This window comes from Calliphora vicina, chromosome 4 (assembly GCF_958450345.1).
Source record: "Calliphora vicina chromosome 4, idCalVici1.1, whole genome shotgun sequence".
Taxonomy (NCBI): domain Eukaryota; kingdom Metazoa; phylum Arthropoda; class Insecta; order Diptera; family Calliphoridae; genus Calliphora; species Calliphora vicina.
Window position 1 is genome coordinate 28309950 of NC_088783.1, and position 24968 is coordinate 28334917.

The following is a 24968-nucleotide window of genomic DNA, read 5'->3' on the forward strand; positions in this document are numbered from 1 at the left end:
TTTAATCACTAGTGATGAAATTTTGAACCTTTTTCGGAAACCCTTCCATTAACGTTTTTATAGTGCTTTCTGTCACTTTGCTCGAACATGTAGTCCATCTCTGTTTAAAATCTACCACACTTTTGGACACCTTTTTTGTACTCTTCAATTCTCTTTTAACAAGAGCCCAATATCTCTCCACTGGCCTTAGCTCCGGGCAGTTTGGAGGATTTGCCTCTCTTGGTACAAATACCACATTATTGTTCTTGTACCACTCAAGGGCTTGTTTGCCATAGTGACAGGATGCCAAGTCAGGCCAAAAATAAGTGGACACATTATGAAGTCTTATGAATGGAAGCAGCCTTTTTTGTAAACATTCCTTGATGTAAATTTCGGTATTTATAGAGCCCGTTGTAACAAATGAGTGGCTTCTTTTGCCGCAACTGCATATTGCTTGCCATACCAAGAACTTTCTGGGAAATTTTGTCTGCTTTTGGGTCCTAAACTTTTCTTCAACATTCCCTCGAGCATCAGCAACATAAAATTTTTGACCTGGAAGTTGCGAAAAATCTGCCAGAACATACGTTTCGTCATCCATTATGCAGCAAGAATATTTTTTTATAAAACTTGACTTCAATTTCCGTGCTCTGTTTTTGGCCTCTAAATTTTTAGTAGCGTTCCTGTCAGGAACTTTTTGAGCCTTGTATGTTTTTAAACCTGCATTAGCTTTAACTTTTCGTACCAAATAGTCCGAGCACTGAGCTAACCGGGCTGCTTTCCTACCGGATGTGTTGGGAGCTCTTTTGAAAATGCGTTCTATTTTTTTGGCTTTAGAAACATCATGTGGACCATTCCTTCTACCTGAACCAGGTTTTCTATCAACTGACAAGTTCTCCCGGTACTGTTTAATAACATTGGAAACAGTTTGACGGCAGACCTTTGTATGCTTGGCCAACTTTTTGTAAGACCAAGTTGGGTTTTGTTGAAAATATTTAATAATTTCAGTACGCACTTTTTTCTGGTCACTCATTTTAATCAGATTAACAAAAAAATTAATATAATTGACATTACACATAATAACTGACATGTTTTTCAAAGGTAACTTGATCAAAAAAAAATTCAAATAATACTTGGGTTAAAAAATGTAATGAAAAACGTGTGTTAAGAATTTTTCGATCTCACTCCTTATTTAATATACATATCTGTTTAGCAGTTCTCTTCATTAAGCAACTAATATGATATGAAGAAAATAAAAAGAATAATTAAAAACTGCATGTTGTCGTGGATAAATGTGTCTTTTAATAAACGTAATATAGTGTAGATAAAGAAATGTGGAAATTATTTGGTGCATTGGCGGTTTTATTCATTATAATTAGCAATGGGTTTTCATGGCCCAGTGGCCTTGAATCAAGTGTGAGAGTAAAGAGACTGGTCAGACCAGGTGTAATGGATAATTGTCCATTTGGAGAAAAACATTCTGGTGGATGTATTGAAGAGCCATTGTATATTAAAACCAGCAGCATGAAAGAGAAAGGAACGAAACAGATTAAAGCCTATTCAAGTGTAAGTAGAAATAAATCCGTAAGTACAAACAGCTGATGAAAGAATATTTGTGTAGGAAAACATAAAAGATTGATCAATCCAGCATTAAGAAAGATTTAAGATATTTGAAAATACTATATTATTTTTTGATTTAATTAGATATTTTCGAAATTTTTCCAATTTATTTTCTCAACACACAGAGCCAGCTAAAATTTTCCACTTCTTATTCAAAAAATTCTCACTGTTTTGATATCAAACAGTGAGAATTTTTGATATTTTCTGACGTTGTTTATGGTTCAAGTTTAAACTAGAACCCAAAAACATCAAAATGATTAAACGTTTTATTTATTTGTAAATTATCTAATCTTATTATTAATTTGCATTTGATCTTCATGTAAAAAACTAGCCCTAAGTGATTCGGGAATACGCAATATTTGACAATACTCAATTTCGTCCCCATAATAAAACAATAGTGTATAATTTTTATGCCATCTCGAAATAATTGAGTTTAAAAGTAGACATCTAGAACAAAAGTAATATTTCAATTGATCTTTTGACACACTTTGTGGAAGTAGAATTTCACCAAATTTCCACCACATATAAAATCAGATATGTAGATTCTTATTATGCAATAAATGTGTATATGCATATTACACTATTGTTTTATTGAGGGGGCGATTTACAGCATATATTTACTGAAAATTTTACTAAAATTTGAAAACGTTAACCCTTCACAACCGGGGTCTAAAATACAATTTTACAATATTTGTTATTTTTCAGCGAAATTTGTGTTGAGAAATAAATAAAATATTTAACTAGTAAGTCGATTGAAATTATTTATTTATTAATTTTATTTTTAATTTCAGATTAAAACTACAGTTAATCAGACTGAAGAATTACCATGGTATTCAAAGTGGATAAATGGCTAAAACTTAGTAAAACCCGTGAATATTTAATGATGATGAGTCAGAAATTAGAATATGTAATTTGAAATAAATAATTTGAACTTTTGTTTAACTTTAGTTTTTTCTTTAATTTTTCATTAATTAAATTAAACACTTTTGCTTATTACAAAATAATAAATATGTATTTCCACACAAAATCCTTGATAATCATATAAAAATAGAATATCTCAATATTAAGGGCAATCTTTGATCTGAAGTATATTTCGATACGGCTTGAAAATGATACCCAATATTGGTAGGAATTATAAATATTTTCAAAAAACTAATCTATATGTATATACATATAAAAACAAGTAAGAATGTATGGTCGGACAAGCCCGACCATATAATACCCTACACTAAGTAAAAGAGCAAAAACATTTCTCTTTTTTCAATAATTTATATTTGTGAGTGATTTTCGGAAGTGGGCCTTATATGGGGGCTATACCATGAAATTAGGTCGTGTGATTCATATCTATATCAAAATTATTTATGGTGAATTTTGTGTGTATACCGACATTTTTAAGAGATTTATGCACGTTAAAGTGATTTTTGGAAGCGGATCTATATGGGAGCTTTGACTAATTATGGACCGATCGTAACAAAATTTTGTATATATAAAACTTATTTGGAGCGAAATTTGTGGAGATACATATATAAATTAAACATTTACGACCGATAAAGTCCAATTTCGAGAGGACATTTGTATGGGAGCTATGTGAAATAATGGACCGATTTCAGTCAGTTTCAATAGGCTTGGTCCTTGGACCAAATTTGATCGAAATATCTTCAAAATTGCGACCTGTACTCTGCGCACAAGGTTTACATGGACAGCCAGCCAGCCCTGACATCGTTTAATCGACTTAAAAGGTGATCCTAAGTCGATCGGTATACTTTAAGGTGGGTGTTAGACTAATATTTTTGGGCGTTACAAACATCTGCACAAACGCATAATACCCTCCTCACTATGGTGGTGTAGGGTATAATGAAACGGTCCATGTATGTAATGGCATCAGGTGAGAACGGCTGGAGCGATTTGGCTGATTTTTTTTTATTCGACTCGAAATTTTCTGGAGATGGTTTGTAATATATTGCCATCTTTTTTTCACTTCACATTTTACTTAATAAGAGACATTTTTTTTTTAAAACTTGAAGAACTAACATTAGTAAATAACTACCGGGCGAAGCCTAGGCGCTCTTCTAGTAATATATATATTTAAAAGCGGCAAGCTCAAGAACTGCTAACATTTTACCAAGGTACATATATTTGAGGGGATAATAAATTGTGTATTTCTTATGCATATTTATGTAAAAAAAAGTGATCGTTAGGTGTAGTTATAAATACTTTTACTGAACAAATATTTATGTAGCCCCTAAAGTATGCCTTACATATTAAATATTTTATCGTAAATTACCCTAAAACATGATTATAACGAACCCGTACGATATCAGTCAGTACAATTTCTTACAACAAAAAAACAGTGTTAAAAAAACTCCTCAGTTTATAGTTTTATTTTTTGAAGGTAGCAGTAGTTTTAGAAAAATCAAGAAAACGAAAATAGATAAATGCTACTGCTAACGCTACTGAATATTTTTGTGAAGCAGTAGTTTAACAATAGTTAAAAATTGGCGATGGTCAGATCTTACAATATTGTCAGACAAATTTTCAGAAAATGTCTAACAACTGTGTGAACTTAAAATTTTTGTCGTGCAACGTTGTCAGAAAAAGCATTGTACATTGTAAAACAATAATATTGAGAAGCATATGACAATCGTACGAACACATTACGTTGCCATTGTCAGATTATTGTTAGATAATACGGATCTGGCAATCATCTGAACTAACAATTTACCTTTTGCTAATAATTTTTGATCGTCAGTACATTGCTTTCACCTCAATCAAATTTTCGGACAGTAGAATATTAAACAAGTAAAAGAGCTATATTCGGCTATGCCGAATCTTATACACCCTTCACAAAATTGTACTTTAAAATACAAATTTTAAATATTTTTAGGTAAACAAAATTTAAAAATATTTTTTTTCAAAATTTTTTTTTTATTTTTTAAAACGATTTTTTTTATTTTTTTTAATGTTTAAAAAAAATTTTATTTTAAATTTATTATTGAAAAAATATTTATGAGAAAAAATTTTTTTGTTAAAAAAAAATTCGTGAAAAATTTTTTTTTTCAATTTTGACCCATTGTAGATCCAAATCCAAATGGTTTTTTTCTTATATCTTAGCCATTTATGTGTCGATTTTATATAGCAACCGAGCCGGAAGAATTCCCGATATATTGATGTATCAATCATGTTTGTAAGTTATATGTGGGCTGCGGAAAGTTGATTCAACAATACATCCAGAATATTTTAAAAATTACAAACGGAATGTCAAACTCTCATGGTGAAGGGTATAAAAAGAAAGGAATGTTGTTGTATACTTGAGAAATATGAAGCAATATAGAGTTTTCTATAAATAAGTTGTTGTTGTGTGTGCAAAATGTGAAAATGCTTTTAGAAAATTTGCGTTAAATGAAAAGTTGCTTTCAATGTTTTTGAATTTGCCCATAAATGGTGGGGTATCGGAAAAAAGTAATAAATCTGTATATTTTAAGTTACTAATCCGATTGCAATATTATGCACGAGGAGGACATAAACTTTAAGAAAGTTAAATTTGTGATCATCCTGTGTACAGGGTGTCAAAACTTTATACAGATCCTAATTTGTAAGGAGTGAGTCAATCAAAACATATACACACTATTCTAGCCAAAACATATCCTTGGTCCAACAAAATATTTTATATTAAATACGTAAGCTTCTAAAAATATGTATGTCAGATATTATACTTTCTAAATCACTCATTTACAACTGTTAAAAAAATACTTTTTTTAAAGTAACTTTTAAGTAAAAATCGTAAATTTTGGAAGGCCTGGTCTTAATATTCCTAACTTACTTATTTCTATAAATATAAAAGATTTAAACTGATAACAACCCCAAGAATATGCTCTTTTATACATCTGCCACGCTGATTTAAGAGATCTAGAAAAACGTGTTTCGTTAACTTGTGAATTGATTTAAATTAAATTCTCTTTACTTGTGCTCACAACAACACAGTCAACAATACGAAATTTCATTTAAAATCAAGCAACAGTTACTTTTACCGACTATAATTTTGAACACAATAAAATATAGAAAACAGTTTAGAAAAGACAGTGCTACTGAAAACAACCTGCAAAAAATAAAACCAGACAAAATAAACAGATATTTAACAAAATCAAAATAAAGTAATAAAAAAAAATTAACTCAAAATGAAATCTTATTTTATTTGGGCATTTTTGGCATTGATTGTCTTGTCCGCAACAAATGTTAAGGCTGACTGCGGAGATGATGCTAAAGATGACGACAGCTGGTTCAAAAAAGTGGGTTGCCAAATTAAGAAAGGCGCCGAAGATACCTACGAGTCGGTCAAAAAGGGAGCAGAAGATGGCTATGAAGCTGTTAAACCTCTCGGAGATAAAATCGCTACATCTGCCAAAGAATTCGGTAATACAGTGGCAAAGAAATACGACGAAGTCAAGCATAAACTAACAGACGAAAATGTGTCTATCGATAACAAGCCCGCTGAAAATCTTCACGCTAATGAACCCACTGAGAAGGTACCTTTGGCCCCACTGCCCGGACAAACTGATAACAAACCCGAAATCGCCGCTAAATCAACCACAGGTGAGCAAAACACAACCGATTCGCGAAATGTTGAACCAGTAGGTTTTGATGATCGTTTCCTTTTGCAGAATAGTGATCCCTGTCCGCCAGGCCAAGCTCTCGATCATACAAAGAAACATTGCCGTACTGCAGTTTGATGAATACTTTTTTAATTGTTTTCTAAAAAATAAAATACTTTTGATTTTTGTGATTAAAAATAAAGTGTTGCCAAAATGTGTATGATTGTGTCTTAATTTGTGTCGTAATCGCGATTTAGCTTCCATCGCTCGTTTAACTGAGAAAGGAGGATACATGACAGTAAGTATGGAAGAATGGACGCATGGATTCACAGCAAATCAACAACTGCATGCACTTGGAATACAAATTAAGTTTATTGTACTTCGTAGTCGTTTATTGTACCTACAATATAATTTTAACTGACTGACATTGAGTAAAAAAAATAAAATTGCTGTGTAGTTAGTTGTTGTTTGAAAATTAAAACAACTAAATTAACAGCAGCAAATTTTTACGACAAGCCAGACCGGTTTCAATAGTAAGACAGAGACTTAAGTTTACATGTTGTTTTTGTTGTTGTTATTGCTTTAAAGTAAATTGCTCATTGTTGTTTTTTTAGTTAATTTTTTTTACTTGTTTGATTTTATTATTATTCTACCGTGATAAACAAACATGAAATTCTCAAGGAACGTCATCAATATTTTGTTAAATTGAGAGAGTTTTCAAAATTAATAAATATTTATCATGCAAATGTTTGAAATACATTGTACATATAACAATTAAAACAAAATATTCTCAATAGCTACAAAATTTAAATCTGTTTAATTTGTACTCTACTGATAATTACTTGTGAGTGTAAACATTTAGTAAGTTGACGTTTATTTACTTTAAAGTTTAATATTTTGCAGTGAATAATTTCGTAAAAAATGTTTTTGGAAATCTTTATCTTTTTGATCTGTTTGTATTTAAATAATAAATTAACAGTATGCGACATACTACTTTATATATATACATTAGGGGTCCTACGCGGGAAAAAATTCCCGGGAATATTTTTTAAGAAATTTTCGGGAAATTTTGGTCGGGATTTTTCGGGAATTTCTAGCAACAATTTTTTTCACTCAACTACAATTCTTCAGCCACAGCAGATCAATTTTATCATTTAGAATGACTCATAGGAATTATTAGTGCGCCTAACATTGCATCTTCTAAGGATATTCATATTTAGAAAAGATATCTGATTTGCGAAATGTCTATTTCGAAACAAACTACGCATGTTTTCCAGATTTAACATAGTCGGAGTTTGTAAGTTGCTTACTAAAATAATATAACTTATAACTATATAACTTACTACGTGTGTGTGACAAGACATGTCAATTGCCACTATTATAGTATAAACTCTTAAGAGTTGGTCCAATATTGTACAACCAAATAGAGTTATTTTATACTTCTTTTAAAACGCTGGTAAAATTCTAAGTTTAATTATTCGAATAAGAATTTTAATGGTTTTTGGTTTAACTTATTATTAAAAAATTTCCCGAAACGAAGACCTTTTTAAATTTCCTCCCGGGAAGTGAAAAAGTCCTGGAAATTAGGAAACCTAATATACAAACATACAGTGGCTCACAATACAATTGAAACTTTTCCAATAGGTTAAAATCCAAAAATATTTTATGACATTTGTGGTTTTATTTTAATTTTATTAATAAGTAAAATAAGAATGTAAGTAAATTGTAAAAATAGAAAAAAAATGTTTTTACAATATAAAACTTTTAACTCATTCAATTCGTCACTGTAACGAAACAAATTTTGATTTCATCTTTATTAAAATAATGTAATATTTTTCAAACGAAATTCTTTGAACATTTTGATATAAAAGCAAGTAAGAGAACTATATTCGGCTGCGGATCTTATATATACATCACCAAATTATACTTTAAAATACAAATTTTAAATATTTTTAGATAAACAAAACTAAAACTCAATAGTGTCAGTATGTAGTTCTTTTTTAGTTATTATTTGGAAAGATTTTAATACATTGTAATTGACCGTACAGGTCTGATTTGGCAAACAATGACTTCCTTTAATACAAATAAATTGTTTTCAAACACATTGAAAAATGTATGACAAATTTTTTTTATCTCGAAACGTATTTCAGCACAAATGAATGATTTAGTGTGAATAGATTGTAAGCGAAAGTTTACAAAGCATCACCAAAATAAGGAACATATATTTTGCTAATAATTAAACCAAATATATTCAAGAAATATGGAAGACTTAATTCAATATTTGAGGAGTAAATTCTGAAGATCCGCTTCTAAGCAATGTAAATCAATGTTCAAAAAGTACCGATTGAAGCAAAGACTTTTTTCTTTGCGAGATGGTCATTCTATCAACAATGTTACCATATTTTCCAAAAATTACATACTTCTTGCTTTCAAATTTGAAATAATGAGTAACAAAAAATAATCGTCTAATATAATAAATATGACAATCTTTAGATATACAGAAACTAAGAAAGTGTTGATTGCAGTATTTTCTTTTGTATCCCTCATTTATTATTTGGTTGCAAAGGTGAGACACAGTTTAAACAAAATTTTAAACTATTGATAATTGATTAATATGGCTGGTAAAGAAGTGTCTGTTACTGGTGCTCGATGTCCCGACATGATAACAGAGTAAATTCTACCTGATTTGGAAGACACGTAGTATCAACAAGACGGTGTCACATACAATAAAACCTGTGGAACAATTCCATTACTGCATATGAAATTTCCTGGTCGTGTACAAACTCACTTCAGAGTTCAGAATGTGCCTCCTATTCGTATAATTTAACACCATTGAATTTATTTTGATGGGTTTATTTGAAATCAAAGGTCTATGCGCCTATGACAGAGAAAAGAAGTAATGTTCCGAAACAGTATCAACAAAAAATATCGCGAAAATTGCATAAATTTGCTTGTTATGTTTATTTATTTTGAGGATATTTTGAAGAAAAATGTCCTTAACCTTTAACTGTCGAGGTAAAATTTTGGGACATAGTTAATGACGTGGTGGTAAATTTTACCCCTCTTAATTTTACCAAAAAAATTCAGTAAAAACTATTTTTTTTATAATTATTTGCTTTTTAAAAATAATCTACCACATTTTTAATTACAATAAATAAAGAAAACAATAAATATTTTTATTTAATTAAACAAAATAGGTATTTCACTTCACAAACCTTTTTTTTAGTATAACAAAAAGCGATATATCAAAAACTTATAAAAAACTAAGAATTTAAAGAAAATCAAAAACTTAAAGGACTTTTTCTCACAGCCAAATGTATACATTTAAAGATATAAAAGAGATCATAAACAAAAATAATCAAGTGTAGAAACTACAGGTCATCCTTTTTGGTGGATTTTACTCATCAAAATCTGTGTTCGCACGTTTTTCAAATGTGGTAAAATCATTTGTCTTGCAAGTCTGAAAAATAATATAAGAGTTGACACAACAAATATCCAAAATAATAATTCTATGAAAATATTACGTTAATTTTGATGTGGGGTAATTTTTTTTCTACTGAATACTTACGCTAACACTGACGTGGTGGTAAAATATTTTCAAAGACAAAATTACCTAAATGCTGACGAGTGGTAATTTTTACACCAGGATGTCTGTAGCTCCGCTCGTGAAATGGGTAGCTCTGCCAAAACACAACTGAGTAACAACGATCACGATATGAGAAGATACTAAGAGAATTTAATTGATAGATTGCAATGGAAGAGAGTATTTTTAAAAAAATGTAAAGTGAGGGTAAAATTTACCACCACCTCAACAGTTAAAGGTTAATCAATAAATTTACAGTTATCCAAAATTGAACAAAACACAATCATATTTAGTATGTGATTCTGTGATTTGGGCCTAAAAGAAGCGAGACAGTTATACTATTTGATTTCATCTTAATTATACCGAACATTTCTTATGAAACTCTTTACTGTGTCTTTGCTCATTGTGTCTCAGCTAAATGAATTCGAAAATAAAATGGCGTTTATGCTGCGTTTACACGATTTGTTTTAATTGGGCTGTGTATTGTAGAAATGACAAATCACGGTTTACTATTTAATAGGATTTTTATTTAATAGGAGGAAAAAAGTTCACATAAATATTTATTCGAAAGTCTGCGCTATGAATTTATACAATGAGTCTCAAACACTTTGTTCGTATGAATTTATAAATAAATTTAAGATAGTGAAAATGCTGTTATCACAAGGAAGCATTATAGTCTTTGGCTTAATGAATTAAATTAAGTGCAAGGTTGCTTAGTTTTAAACATGTTTTATTATTAGTTTTTTTATAATTACTTTGCACTATTATTTAGTGTTATGAATCACAAGTAATTAAACTGTACAATAAATTTCATTTATTTTCAAATTTGATTTATTTTTCCGTCAAATTGTCATTTAATTACGCCGATGATTAAATATTATTTGAAATTTTGTTTAGTGTAAAAACTTTTAATTGTTTACCTTAATTATAATAAATAAAATTTGAAAATTTTTCAAATAATTTTCCAGTCAACTTTTATTAAATAGTATATAGTATTGATATAACTCAATTAAATAAATCATTCAATTGTTTAAAAGTCATGTTTTTATTACGTTTTATTCATTGTCATAATTGCCTATTTAATAAATTATATATAGTGAATTTGTTGTTCAAATATTTAGGTATTAGTCACTTTCAATTACTGAAGCAGATTTGCTACTAGTGATGAATGTGAAATACATTTTAAATTAGAGTAGTACTAGAATGTATTTGTTTTTATTATGGGAAATTTGTTGTTAAAAATTTGTATATTCTCCATAATTTGAGAATTTATGAATACGTGCTGAACATTAATAATTCTATTCTAAGATTAAGAGGTGCCAATACATACATATATACATTTACAAATTAATAATCATTTTACATTTGAATCTTAACATTTTTACAATTGTTTGCATGTTGAACCTTAGAATACTAAACCTCGCTTTCGAAGCACAACTACTTTCGTTGTATTGTATGATCTGACCTGTAATCGTCCATCGCATGATATTTTTTCATTGCCGATATATAAGCAATAGTATCGCCTTATGAAGCGATAAATGATTCTATCCGACTTCCTAAAGACCACTAGAACGATTGCTAATCAGGAATAATGAAAAGGAATAGTCCCATGTCATTGGCATTGTCTAAAATTAATTTACAGTGGTATGCTGTGAATTGATGAACTTGAACCAAATTAAAAATATACTTTCAAATTATATAAAATAAAAAGTTCAAATAATTGCCAAAAATCTCTAAAAATAATTACTTCCTTTTAATTTTAATTATCTCAACTAAAAAATAAACAATGAAAACGAATTCTACTTTGTTTGGTAATTAAATATTGAGACTTTTTAAAAAGAGAAATTTGTTTATTTAAAAAAGGTTCAAGGCTAAAAAAGATTTAGTATTGTAGGGAAAAATAAAACGTTTGCCATCTATGTATTAATAGCATAATTTCGCAGCAGTAGCCGAATCGTAGAGTATTTAAAAATTCTACACCGCCAACTAGAGCACTTCTCTTGAGTTTGATTTACTTTACTTTCAGGAAAAAAATGTGAAATCTCTTAAAGTGCATTAATCACATCAAATTATATTAAATTGATATGTTTACAAAGAAATATATTAATTAATTTTTACAATCTGAATTCCAACAAAATTGTTGTTTAGTTAATGTAGCAGCGTGTATATACATATTTCGCTTATTAAAATAGATCTTTGATTTGCAAGTAATGACATTTTCTATTAAAGGTTATCAATTGTTTTCTGAATTAATTAGTTCAACCAGATTTCAGTTGTAGTAGAAAAGAACAATTTCAACAATATTATATGTACACAATAGAAAAAGTAGTATGACCAGATAATTGTACTCGGAGTGGTTTTTGGTTTTAGGTTTTCCATAAAAATGTAAGTATTTAGTAAGAATACTGACTGAGATTAGGGAGATTGGATATATTTCTACGACTTCCTAAGGTTTTATATTGTTTCCAAGCAACCAAGTATACTCGATTAGCTAAAGCTAATTAGTTAAACAAATAAAATATAGCAATTATGTGAACTGACATCACACTGCACAGGAATGTGACAATTTGAGAAATCTTCTATATATATTTATAAAAGAATAACCCAAAATATTGAAACTATAGTAATGAAATTTGAACCACATGTTTTTCTCTCAAAATATCAGGGATTTTTGGAAATTCTAATGTTTAAGGAATAAAAACGGATAAATTTGGTAACCATCTTGGCTTCTAAGTTAATGTTGATACTCAAAACATTTCAAACATATCCGCATTCATTTAAAAACATATAAAAAAAACAAGTATGAAAGTCAATCGGTCAAGCCCGACCATATAATACCCTACTAAATCCTACAAAGCAAAATTCTTAAAATTTCAATAATTTATTTTCGTTAATGATTTTCGGAAGAGTGCCTTATATGGGAGCCATGACTAATTCTGGACCTATCGCCATGAAATTAGGTCGTGTGATTTACCCAGAGTCTTAAATGGAGTCCGCAAGGGTGTTTGTGTAATAATCATAAGTAAATATTGGGACACTAAGACCCATTTCACACTAGGCAATTTAGTTGCGCAAGTCTCTTGCCCAACAACATAACAGCATGCTATATTTTCTTCTCCTTAACCCGACATTACCTCTGGCATCTACAAACACAAGAGACTTGCGCAACTAAATTGCCTAGTGTGAAAGCGGTCTAAAAGATGTTATGATATACGATTTTTAGTGCTGTGTAAGTTTCGGTACAACTTACATTTTATTTTCAGCTTTTTATTATATTTTAGCTGATATGACAACAATTATTTAAGTCTGGTAGCTTTTCTAGTTCATAAAGATCTTGCATACATATTTTTCATTGCCTACCTTAAGGCTGAATTTAATTTATGAAAAGTGTATTTTACACATAATTTATGCAGCCTGATTTATTGATAGAGATCGAGGAACAACGGTCTAGTTTTACAAATTGTTAACGTCAAAACAGCTAAGAGAAAGTAAGAACCATAAAGTTTTCTTTTGCCAAAAAAAGCAATAGCTTTTTCTTTTCTATGACACATAACATGTAGTTTGATATTGATTTGATAAGTACTTGTTTACGAAATTAAGAATTATTTCATTTAACCTTTGAATGATTACATTTTTGCAAATGCATTTGAATTAGATTTAAATTATAAATTTGTTTGGTCAATTTATTTTTTTTAGTATCTTAACACAACTTATAATAGTAATTAATAACTTAGTAATTAATAACTTAGTAATTAATAACTTATTTTAGTCCCTATTTGTAAGCGATCGTGGTAAGAATTTGCCCCCAATGACATCGCCGTGTTAAAATAATGCGTCCAAGTGCCAATGTATAAATAGTGATGATTTTAGATTTTAACTCAATAGTTTGAAAATATAGTTTTTGGAGGGTATTATTATAATACGAAAAAATAATTGGTCCGAAAATTTAGTGGAATGATTATTGAAAATGAAAAAGTCCTTTTTATTTTATTGCTATAAACACAACTTTTTAAAATACTTTTAAAATTCTTGTATAATATCTTAATTTGCAAATTGGCCTTTAATAATCAATTGACCACTACTTTCTATAAACTATTGGCTTTTCAAATTTAATACATATGTACATATATTTTCCCAAATAAAACAAAAACGCAATATTGCTGTCATAATCACAGCTTAGTGGTCAAAAAAGTTGTCAAAGAAAATATAAAGAAAATCTTTACCCTGCAATACTCCTAAATACATACAATACATATGCAGACAGGACGACTTTAGGAAAAACCCGCATGTCAAAAAATCAATACTCATACCTTACTCGGCCATCAGCCTCTGAATGATATGCTTGGGAACAAGATGAAAAAAAATACAATACAAAACTTTATGCAATGCCTTTAAATTATTACAAAAACAGAAAATAGAAACTTAATTGTTGGTCTATGATGGTTGGGATGATAATAAGCAATGCAGCTGTCTTTTGAACTTGGCATTTCCCAAAAATGCACTTGGCAAAAAAAAACAAAAATAGCAACAGCATTGCACAACTGCAACGACATTTTTTTTTAAGAATAAACCACAAGAAACTAAAGATAGAGAAAAAAAACTTTACTAATACTTCTACAATACAAATCCTTTGGCACGAATGGATGTAAAATATAGAATAAATGTGTATTTGCAAAGTTTTGCACTTTGGTAAACATTTGTGTAAAAGTTTTGGCAATGTGCTGTTACTGTGTTACCAGAGCTGTGGCACAGTGGGCAGATATGTGATATTTTCGTATTTTTTTTTTTATTTTTTAGCAGTTTTTTTTTCAAATTTATTAGATATTAGGGATGTCAATTAATCGAGTTTAATTATGATCTAATAAAACGTTACCATTTTATTATTACTAGCATAACCCGGTGCACTTCGCTACCCCTACGCTAGTAAAATTAAAAAAATATGAATGGATTTCTGCTAAAACCTAACTACATACAAAATATTGAGAATCCCTCAATTACAGTTCACTTGATATTATTACAATTACAGTTCACTCCACTGCTCTGATCCCACTCATTTTTAAACCTTTTCTGTAAATATCAAGGCTTTACTTTAAATTTTCTTTATAAGGGAGTGGTCATTCCTACTAAGCCGATCATGCTTAGCTAAACTTCGAACAGGGATCAGAAATAAATTTGTTTTTAGCTAAACTCTGTAGAATGATAATAAATTGATTGATGCAGAATTTAAATACTTTTAGAATTATAGTTCTCCATATATTCAAAATTAATTATCTACTTTGTCCCACGACCACTAATGCAATCCCGACCATTATCAGCCAATCTATGTAAAATGGTAAGAGAGCTATGCAGACAAAGTTTAAAGAACCTTTCAATTATTACTTTGTATGGGAGGTGACTCACCTCCTTTTCCAACTCCTTCCATTTTGGTTCCCCAGATATTCGAAATCAATATTTACTGTGTATGGGAGGTGCTACGCTCTCTAATCTAATTCCGTCTATATTCAGCTAAACTCCACACAGTAATAAGAAATTCATTCGTAAAAAGTTTAAACACTTTTACAATTATAGTTATCCAGATATTCGAAATTAAATTTTTACTTTGTATGGGGTGTGCCACGTCCACTATTCCAATCCCGAAAATGTTCAGTGAAACTATGCAAAATGATAAAAGAGCTATTTAGACAAAATTTTAAAAATCTTGCAATTATAGTTCACAAAATATTTAGAAATAACAATTTACTTTGTATGGGAGGTGACGCACCATTTGTTCCGACCCGTCCCATTTTTGATTAAACTATTTACTTATGTATGTACAATTACATATTTATCCCCATATGTATAAACAGTTTTTAAATTTGTCAAAGGTTTATAAAACAATTTTATATGGAAATTTAGTTTTATAAAACTTTGATAAATTTAAAAATTGTTATGCATATGGGAGTTGGAAAATAAAAAAAACACCTTCAAAATATATTTTTTTAAGTGACTTTAAATTACTAAAGTCTTCTTCTTTGTTTACTATAATAACTCTCACTTAAAACAGAGCGAAATCAATACTGTTTAATTGTTTCTCTTATTTATTTACAACAACAAATTGGACAAACAAGCATTGCTTTGTTTACATTTTTGCTTAAGGTTCACATGTACACGTTTTTGCATATGTGTTAGTAACATCTTTACACGCTTATAACTCTTAAAAAACTGAACCGATTTCAATATATATTCTGCACTTCTGTGAATAAATCCCTTTAAAATGGTATATTTCTTTCCCAAATTGAATGTATAATGTGAGCGTAAAAGGGGTCTAAAGAAATCGACTTGCCTATTAATATTATGATTCGAGTGATATATTATTTTTTAAATTGCCTCGATAACAATAAAAAATATTATTCGAATAATTTACTAAAATATGTTAACAAGATGTTGCAATACGGTGTTCGCTTTTTTAATTTTTAAATTGTTGCGTGATCTTGAGATCTTAATCCGAAATTTATAAAACTAAATGTTGAAACTAGTTTTTAATAAAATTTCCAATAATGAGAACTTTTGCATGTATATTCTATTAATATAAACAATTTTTATCGACAATCGACAATTATTGATAGAATAATTTTTTATTTTTCGAATAAAAATTATATTTTTTCTTCGATTATTCGAATAATTTTTATTCGAATGACAACACCAGATATATTTTATTATAAGTTAGTGAAATAAACAATTTTACTACTTGTTGAAAGACCCTTTCATTTGAAATGAATAAAATAAAATCTCAATAATATAATATGTTATTTCTCTCCATTGACATCCACTGTACTGTGTCTGTCATACTTCTAAACTTTCCCTCTGCTACTGCTGTTGTTTGTCACTCACTGTAGCAGTAGTAGTAGCTTTACTTTAAAATGTATATTCCAATTCCTTCTTCCTGTTGCTGAGCAGTTGAACTGGTTGATATCTAACTACTAATTCTCCTTTGCAGATGATTCAGACGTCTCGTGGGCATCGAATTATGACACTTTTAGTGGTTTTTAAAAAATAATGTAAAAACAAAACTTTTGCCTCATTTTATGTGAAGGTATGTACATTTCTGTTGTATACTTTTATTTCTTTAAGCCGAAAGTAGTTGGGAGAATATTTCCTTTATATATGTTTTGTTTGTTTATTTTATGGGAATTTTGTAAGGAAATGAAAAAATGAACACAATGGAGGAATAATATTTTTATTATTTATTTTTGTTGTTGTTATTGTCATTATTTTATATGTATTTTAGGTGACCGGAATTTTTCATGGCATCGACATCAAATGATGAGGGTTAATAAAAGTATATCAATTTGTTGGTAACATCCTATTGTGTTAAGAAAAATTGTATGGGTTTTATTGGATTTTAATCAATTGAAATGGTTTCTTATTAAAATGCTGATATAGATTTCGAATGCATATTTTTGTTACAGTTTATAACACATGTGAGTAAATATTCATTAAAAAGAATTTGTTTTATGTATGATTATAATAAACGAAGAATACAAAGATAAAACGTTGTCCTAATAACTAACCTTAAGTCTAGTTCTTGTTAAATCATAGACAAATTTCAAAACTGTTATGTTTTTACATTTTAAAAACGGTGGTTCATTTCTTTTAAATAAACAATATTCTTCTAATTTCAAATAAAATCAGTTTAGTAGTTTAAAATTTTAACAAATCTTTATTTATTTAAATTTACTCAACAATTTAAATAGTCACTGTATTTTAAAACACACGTCATAATGTACAAAAATACAGTTTATGTTAAATCTAACAACGCATACAATACTCTGCTACTTGCAGTTACTATTTATATACACAGTAGTTTCATGAATTATCTATCTAACGGACAAAACTAGAATATTATATTTCTAGAGCTTTTAATGTTAGCAGCTTGAACAGTTAATTTTATTAAAAGTTTGAAACATTGGAAATCATTAGTGCAAAAGTATATTTATAATTTCAAATTATTTATAGTCGTAGAATAACGATAGTCGAGATGAATGGTTATTTTATGAGTAACAGTAGCAAACCTTGGTTAAAATATTTATCTTCGAAATCAATATATTTTTTGTTACTTATTGCCTACTTTAAAAAGGGTATTTGAAAATTCGTTCTTGAACTCTGTCTCTTATTATGAGTTAGTTCTTTGCATTAAAGTTTTTCGTTTCTTTATAGTATTTATTGTTGTTGTCTTTTATGTTTTTACCATTTCGTTAATATTTTATATTTCGCTGGCACAAACAAAACGAGTTGAAGCGCTACAAAAATAAGGAAAACAGCAATAAAAAAACGAAGAAAAAAATATGAAAATAAAGTTTACCAATAAAATTATGACAAAAAACTTTTTAATTTGATGCAGTTTTTTCTTCTCATTTGGTGTGTGATTGTGGTGAATGTTATTTTAAATTGTTCAAAGAAAAAGTTAAATTGTAGATGTATTTAGTCTTGATATTTTTACCGAAAATGAAAAGCGAAAATAAATACATAGTAATGTTTTATATTATTTGATTTTAAATACATTTATTTATAAAAAAAAGTACTAGAATTTATGTATAAACTTAATTAGAAACTAGAGCTTATCACAGCATTAATATAGAAAAACAAAAAATAATAATATTGGCAAATAAGATAAAATGTAGGAAATGTACAAATTAAATTTAACTTAAATTTTTACAAGATTTAAGATTCGTTTGAAATTAATTTGTGAAATTTTAAATGTTAAAAATATTGTAAAATATAGATACATCACGTTAGAAATATGTAAGTATAAACAACGTTTCTGACGAATCTGAAATTATGAATAGGACAAAAACTGCCTAAACAATGACATGACAATGACATAAATTTTTGGAATCGAAAATTTCTCACTGTAGCATTCAAATTTGAGGATCATTCAATATAAGCTAAATACAAAACAAGTAAGAGAGCTATATTCGGCTGTGCCGAATCTTATATATCATCCACCAAAATATACTTCAAAATACAATTTTTTAATATTTTTAGGTAAACAAAATTTGTTTTTCTAAAGTAATTTTTTAAATTTTTTTTTTAAATTTAAAAAAAAAAATTTTTGTTTTTTAATTTTTTTTCTTATATATCATCCACCAAAATATACTTCAAAATACAATTTTTTAATATTTTAGGTAAACAAAATTTGTTTTTCTAAAGTAATTTTTTAAATTTTTTTTTTAAATTTAAAAAAAAAAATTTTTGTTTTTTAATTTTTTTTTGTGAAAAAAAATCATTTTAAAAAATATTTTTTCCGATTTTGACCCATTGTAGGTCCAACTTACTATGGTCTTATATACGTCGTTGCAAAGGTCTTTGAAATATCTAGCGTTAGATATCCATATTGTCTATATTAATGACTTAGTAATCCAGATATAGTAGGTAAAAAAAATAGGACAAAAATCGAGGTTTTCCTCGTTTTTTCCTCATATCTCAGACATTTGTGGACCGATTTTGCTGATTTTAGAAAAGAAACTTTTCGAAAGCATGTCTGACAGAATTTTTGAAGATTTGGATACCGAAGATATCTGAGGTCTTCAGAAAATTGATTTCAACAGACAGACAGACGGACATAGCTTAATCGACTCCGCTATCTATAAGGATAGGGTCGGAAAATTATATTGTGGAAATTACAAACGGAATGACAAACTTATACATATATACCCTTCTCACGAAGGTGAGATAGTTTGCATGCAACACTATATCGAGTCTTCGCTAACTTGTGTCTGGACTAAATTGTCTTAGTGTCTTAGCTAAATATGTTCGAAAATAAATGTGTTTTTGAAATAATTTTAAAAAATGACTTAACAAAAACACAATTTTCTCGAAATCCTCCAAATTCAAATCGAAGATGACTATTTTTTATCCTTTTTTATTTTTAAAATCGTCTCACAAAGAATAAAATATAAATTTTAAGTTCTAAAAGTTTTTTGTAGTGATTCTGTCCTACTTATTTTAATTTATTGTATATAACGAAAATGTTCTTTTAATCATAATTTCAGTTCTTATAATCGAAGTATGATTTCAATTTTGTTTTTCTTAAGATTTAAAAAAAAAATTTTTTTGCAAATTCACAAATTAATTTCGAAAAAATATTTATAACTTCGACTCCATTAAACTATGAATTATTAACTTTACATATATACACTATTACACAAAAAGAAATAATAATAAAACCCCATTTCTAAATTATTTAACCCTTTAATGCCTTAAGTTGATTTTTCTTTTCCACCGCTAAACTGTTGGCAAATTGTTTGTTTGCCTCCGCCTTGTATTCCTGTATATTGTAGTGAGATTGCTGAAAGTTTAATCAGAAATTTAACATAAGTTACAATTTCTATTCAAATAAGCTTAACTCACATTCAATGCATCCTGAAATTCAATTTCCTGCAAACGTTTTAAGCCCCGGAAATTACGTCCCAAAATTCGACCCAATTCATAGCGGGAGATACGATAGGGCTCGGTAGTCGTAGTCACTTCTGAACTGTCGGTGGTTTCTTCACTGCTGAATTTCTAAATTTGCACAGAAAATATTAATAATTATTTAAATAGTAGATATAATTTACTAACCGAAGATTCGGTGGTGCTTGAAGGACCTCGGGGTTTTTCAGCTGCAGGATCACTGAATTGATCGTTGATTAAATTATAAACTTCGTCAAAGGTATTTCGGGTATCTGAGTATTGCTAAGAAATGTAATGAGATAATTGAATTAAAATTAAGAAATATTGTGTGTAGGGGGTGGTACAATTAGATGTTACAAATTACAAGTTATTTTGACGTTACACACAGTAGGGTCGCTTGGAAAAAGAGTGTTAATAAATTCGAATCTTTTAAACTACTATGTAGTCCCATTGCAAAATGATGTATGAATGAAACGTCAAGATTTAAAAGTGATGAAGGATAGATGCTAAGGTTGTTGGGATGAACACATGATGACATACAATATAAATTTATTCAAAGTTAGCTATGACCGAGCCAAAATAACAGCTCATCTCTTGAGGCCAAGAACGAATCAAATCAATATCGAATATTCTGTTCCAAAGTAAAGAGTATCCGAGAGAAAGCGTTCTGCATCGATCGAAACAAATATTATTCGGACGGAAAAGTCTGGAATATAAGGCAAGTGAGGCAAAGCTTCCCAACCACTTTTTTACAAATAGTTTTAACAGGTATTGCAACATGTGGCCTAGCCTTTTCATGATGGAATATTACATTTTCATGTCTGGCAGCATATTCTGATTGCTTTTCAGAGAGAGCATTCTGAATCGAATGAAACAAATAGTATACTGACAAGGCAAGGTCTGGACTATAAGGCGGGTGAAGCAAAACTTCCCAACCACTTCATTCCAAATAGTTGTCATGATGAAATATTACGGTTTCATGTCTGGCAATATTCTGATCGCTTTTCGGCAAATTCTCGCTTTTAACGAATCAGGTTCCATGTAATGGTCTGGCCAGATTTCATAAGTTCATAATAAATAGGATGCTTTTGCTTCACCAAATACAGAGCATTACATTAGCACCATGGATGTTTGGCTTTGGTGTCGATTCGTATGGTTGACCGGGCTCCATATACGATATCATACGCTTCGGATTATCGTAATCCGATATCCTTTTTCAGAGCAAGTAACGATTCAGTGCAAACATTATTTTCTTTTATATGTATGTCTCTCGGCTTCAACTCGTATGTTACCCAATTTCCCAGCATTTGGAGGAATCGTGCCGCTCCCAAACGTTTTGAAATTGCTGCTTGAGTAGCTCCCTATGATTTTGAGATGAGTTTGACAACAAAATTCACCTTCTGAACCGAACAAAGCATCCCTCGTGCATTGAAACCGATGGAATACATTAACCATAAGTTTTGATCAACAATCGGCGTGCTTTAGCGGCACTTTTTTTTAAAAATTAAAGAAGTGAATCAAAACTTTCCCCATATGACGTTTTGTTGGCTCAAAATTCGACATTTTCGAATCATGAAACATTTTGTTCAATAACTAAGTGAGAATAAATGCCAAATATGTATCCTTCAAAATGACATATAAGTTATTAATAAAGAAAACCCGGTTCATAAGATACGCCATCTAATGTAGATCCCGCATTTTTAAGTCTAAAAATTCGTTATGTGTACAAATTGTAATAAAATCGAACGGTAATTTCAAAAGTTCCAATAAAATAAATTTAAAAATTTCAAATGTCTGATATCACTCTGTGTAATTTTTTGAATCATGGAAATATAACCACATACGGACACCACTACGTGATAAAAGTCCAAAAAAAAGACCAGTTTTGCGCAATGCACTTTTTTTATGGGCCCCCAAAGATTTGGGGCCTCGGTGTCATTTTCTCAGGCTCATATCTTGCAAAAAGTTCGGAATTTTTATTTACTCTCTGAGGCAAAGCTATAAATCAAAAAAACTTCATCTTCAAGATCAAAATCGCAAAAAACTTGCCTCAGAGATTAAATCAAAATTCCGAAATGGAATTTTGTCTTTGAGCAAAACTGGGAGACACTTGTATTTTTTATCTTTTATCACGTATTGTTGACCGCATATGGTTATTTTTTTTCGTGTTACACTGTTAGAAAAAATGAATGTTGTCTTTTGGAAATACTGGGGCTGAAAAACTTAAGTAGTTTAAAGTTGGGGAGAAAAAATATTTTTGGGGTTGCTGCGCTAGTAGTATTGAATTTGTTAACCATGGTAGAAAATTTAAGTATTTTTGTTATAGCAAGATGGTTCACCTGTCCCTCAGTCTTTCGAACAAGTGACTAACAGGTAATAGTGCTCGGAATAATCAAATCCAAGCTGAGATTTAACCTGAATGAAATCTTGTTTCACAAATAATTTGAATATTTATTATTTCTAACAAAGTCAATTTATTTAATTTTCAAAATTAAACTTCTATTTGGACCACCTTTTTTATATTAATGATTACGTCGGGCTAATGAGTATGTACTTACTTATGTTTGGTGTGTAAAGGGTTAAAGTGAAATGTAGGGTTAAGGAAATGTAATTTATTTTAATAATATTTTTAAATATTTGTTAATTGTAATATATTTTCTTTGGTATTACTTACATCAACAATTAAATTTTTGGTTATAACCATTTTCTGAAAGAAATCCCAAAAAACTCCTCTTTTCGAACGTAACTTGGACTCTGTGGGATCGTACGATTGTGTATCACTATTTATGGTTAAAATTTTAAAATTATCCTCATTATCGTTAAGGTTTTCATTGATTCTCATGTGATTTGTTTGTGTGGCACAAACAATGAGGAATGCAAAAACTATTAACAATTTCATGGTGTATTTGCAGCTAAAAAAAATATTTTTTTATATAAATTTTATTTTTTACAATCATTTATTTATAAATAACAATGAATTAGAGAAATGCTAATAACAAATTTTAGTTTTTTTTTTGTATATCAATAATTGTATTAATCTCATTAAAGTAGATTTAATTTAATTATTTAAATTGATTAAGCATCGATTTTGTTTGTGATTTGCTTCTCTTTTTTTAATTTATGCATAATTTTGTATGGGTTTATACACAAATAACAAATAACATGTGCAAGTTTTGACACTTTAGGAAATACATGGAATACATACATAGTTGCTTTTTTGTAGTTTTTAGGTAAATAAACATTAGAAATAAATTTAGTAAATTTGCAATAATTAAATTTAACATAAATTAAGTTTAATAAATATATCTCACTACAAACTCTTACTTAAAAATCTTCCTTATTCGTATCACTCTGATTCTACATTTTATTTTTGTTTCAATTCCCCACAGATTTTTAATTAAAATGTCTGTAAAATTCTCAAAGAAATTAGTGTTTGCACTTAAAAGCCATCGATATATTCATCTCCATCTAATACATATTTAATCATTCATCAATAATTTACAATAAATACATACATATTTCAAAAAATAAATTAATGACACTTGAAATAATTTGCAATGAGTTTTAATCTCATGACCATTTTAATAAATTGCACTTAATTGATTTATCTCACTTTAAATTTAATTTGCACACAATAGACTAATTAGTTTGTGTAATCAGGCATGTAATAAAACAATTGAAATACTACTATATTTATTATAAAATCATTATGAATTCTAAAATACTTCTGCCACATACATATGTATGTAGTTGCAAAGTGTTCATAAGTTTGTTTGATTGTAATAGGGGTTCACTAAGAAGCAGAATTTATTAAAAACTTTGTTTGAAATATGTGGGTTGAATTTTGTTTAAATAAATTAAAAGAAAATTTACAGAAATTTTGCAAATAAAATATTCAATTTTGTTCATTCATACATACAAGTAGAAAACATGAGTTTTATTTGTTTTTCATTTGTAATTCAATTTTTGCAATAATTTGCATTGATTTCATTATTTTGAGTTATTTTTTGATTAACAACACATCATTTTAGCCACATTGGAATTTAAATCAAAAATGTTAGTAAATATTTTTTCTTCCATTTGGAAATTTGCAAAAATTAGGCTACATCTAAATATGGGAACATAGTTTTTCATCCAAAATAATAAACAATATAAAGTTGCATCTTTTCGTAGAACAAGTCGACTTAATACACAGTGGAAATGATTTAATTTTTCTTAAGTGAAACAAAATATTTTTCTATCAATTTCTAACTGGGTAAACCGATTAAAATTTCACATGTTGACTTCAGACCAACATATACTTCAGGAGCGGCACTGTGGGGCCTCACAGTAGGACACCTTTTTGTGGTTTATCGATTAGGCCGATAAAAACTTAGTTCCGAGTGCTAGTTATCTCTTATAGTTATTGAGTTATACGCACTGGAAAATTCAAATCTCAAAATTTCTCCACATCTTGGCTTTGTATATCCATAGAATCGGATAAAATAGATAAGCGATTTCATGAAAATTTAGTTTCAAAGCAATATATTTTAGAAATCCAAAAATAATCAAATTTAAATTTGAAAATATTCACCTCAACATGGATATCTTTAACACCTAAAATTTATTAACAGAGATTTCCCTAGTTCCTTCCGAATTTAACCATTTTAGTTTCGAAATATTAAATTTAAGCAAAAGGCTTTATTCATAATCAATTTTTAAATTTATTTCAATTTAATAAATGAAATTTTCAATAAAACAAGTAAGAGAGCTTCAAATAATACTTTAAA

General features: G+C 28.8%; 2 protein-coding genes and 1 long non-coding RNA gene across 3 annotated transcripts; 2 read left to right on the forward strand and 1 right to left on the reverse strand.

Annotated features, from left to right (window-relative positions):
* The first annotated feature begins 1191 nt into the window (after positions 1–1191).
* LOC135958913 (uncharacterized) lies at positions 1192–2623 on the forward strand. Its single transcript, XR_010576474.1, has 2 exons — positions 1192–1542; positions 2388–2623. It is a non-coding gene; the product is annotated as an uncharacterized LOC135958913 (long non-coding RNA).
* Positions 2624–5652: 3029 nt separating this feature from the next.
* On the forward strand, positions 5653–6403 carry LOC135957963 (uncharacterized). Its single transcript, XM_065508811.1, has 2 exons — positions 5653–6186; positions 6255–6403. The coding sequence occupies exons 1-2, from the start codon at positions 5772–5774 to the stop codon at positions 6257–6259; spliced, it is 420 nt and encodes a 139-aa protein (XP_065364883.1). The 5' UTR covers positions 5653–5771; the 3' UTR covers positions 6260–6403.
* Positions 6404–19990: 13587 nt separating this feature from the next.
* On the reverse strand, positions 19991–23098 carry LOC135959275 (uncharacterized). Its single transcript, XM_065510401.1, has 4 exons — positions 22874–23098; positions 20368–20481; positions 20158–20310; positions 19991–20095 (listed from the first exon to the last, which is right to left on the reverse strand). The coding sequence occupies exons 1-4, from the start codon at positions 23096–23098 to the stop codon at positions 19991–19993; spliced, it is 597 nt and encodes a 198-aa protein (XP_065366473.1).
* Positions 23099–24968: the final 1870 nt, after the last annotated feature.

What these genes read in the sequence shown, in the direction of transcription:
- LOC135957963 (XM_065508811.1), top strand. Translation starts at nt 5,772, where the DNA reads ATGAAATCTTATTTTATTTGGGCATTTTTGGCATTGATTGTCTTGTCC.
- LOC135959275 (XM_065510401.1), bottom strand. Translation starts at nt 23,098, where the DNA reads ATGAAATTGTTAATAGTTTTTGCATTCCTCATTGTTTGTGCCACACAA. An exon ending in CAAGCACCACCGAATCTTCG is followed by an intron (nt 20,311 to 20,367) that starts GTTAGTAAATTA and finishes GTGCAAATTTAG; the next exon opens with AAATTCAGCAGTGAAGAAAC. An exon ending in AATTTCAGGATGCATTGAAT is followed by an intron (nt 20,096 to 20,157) that starts GTGAGTTAAGCT and finishes TTAAACTTTCAG; the next exon opens with CAATCTCACTACAATATACA.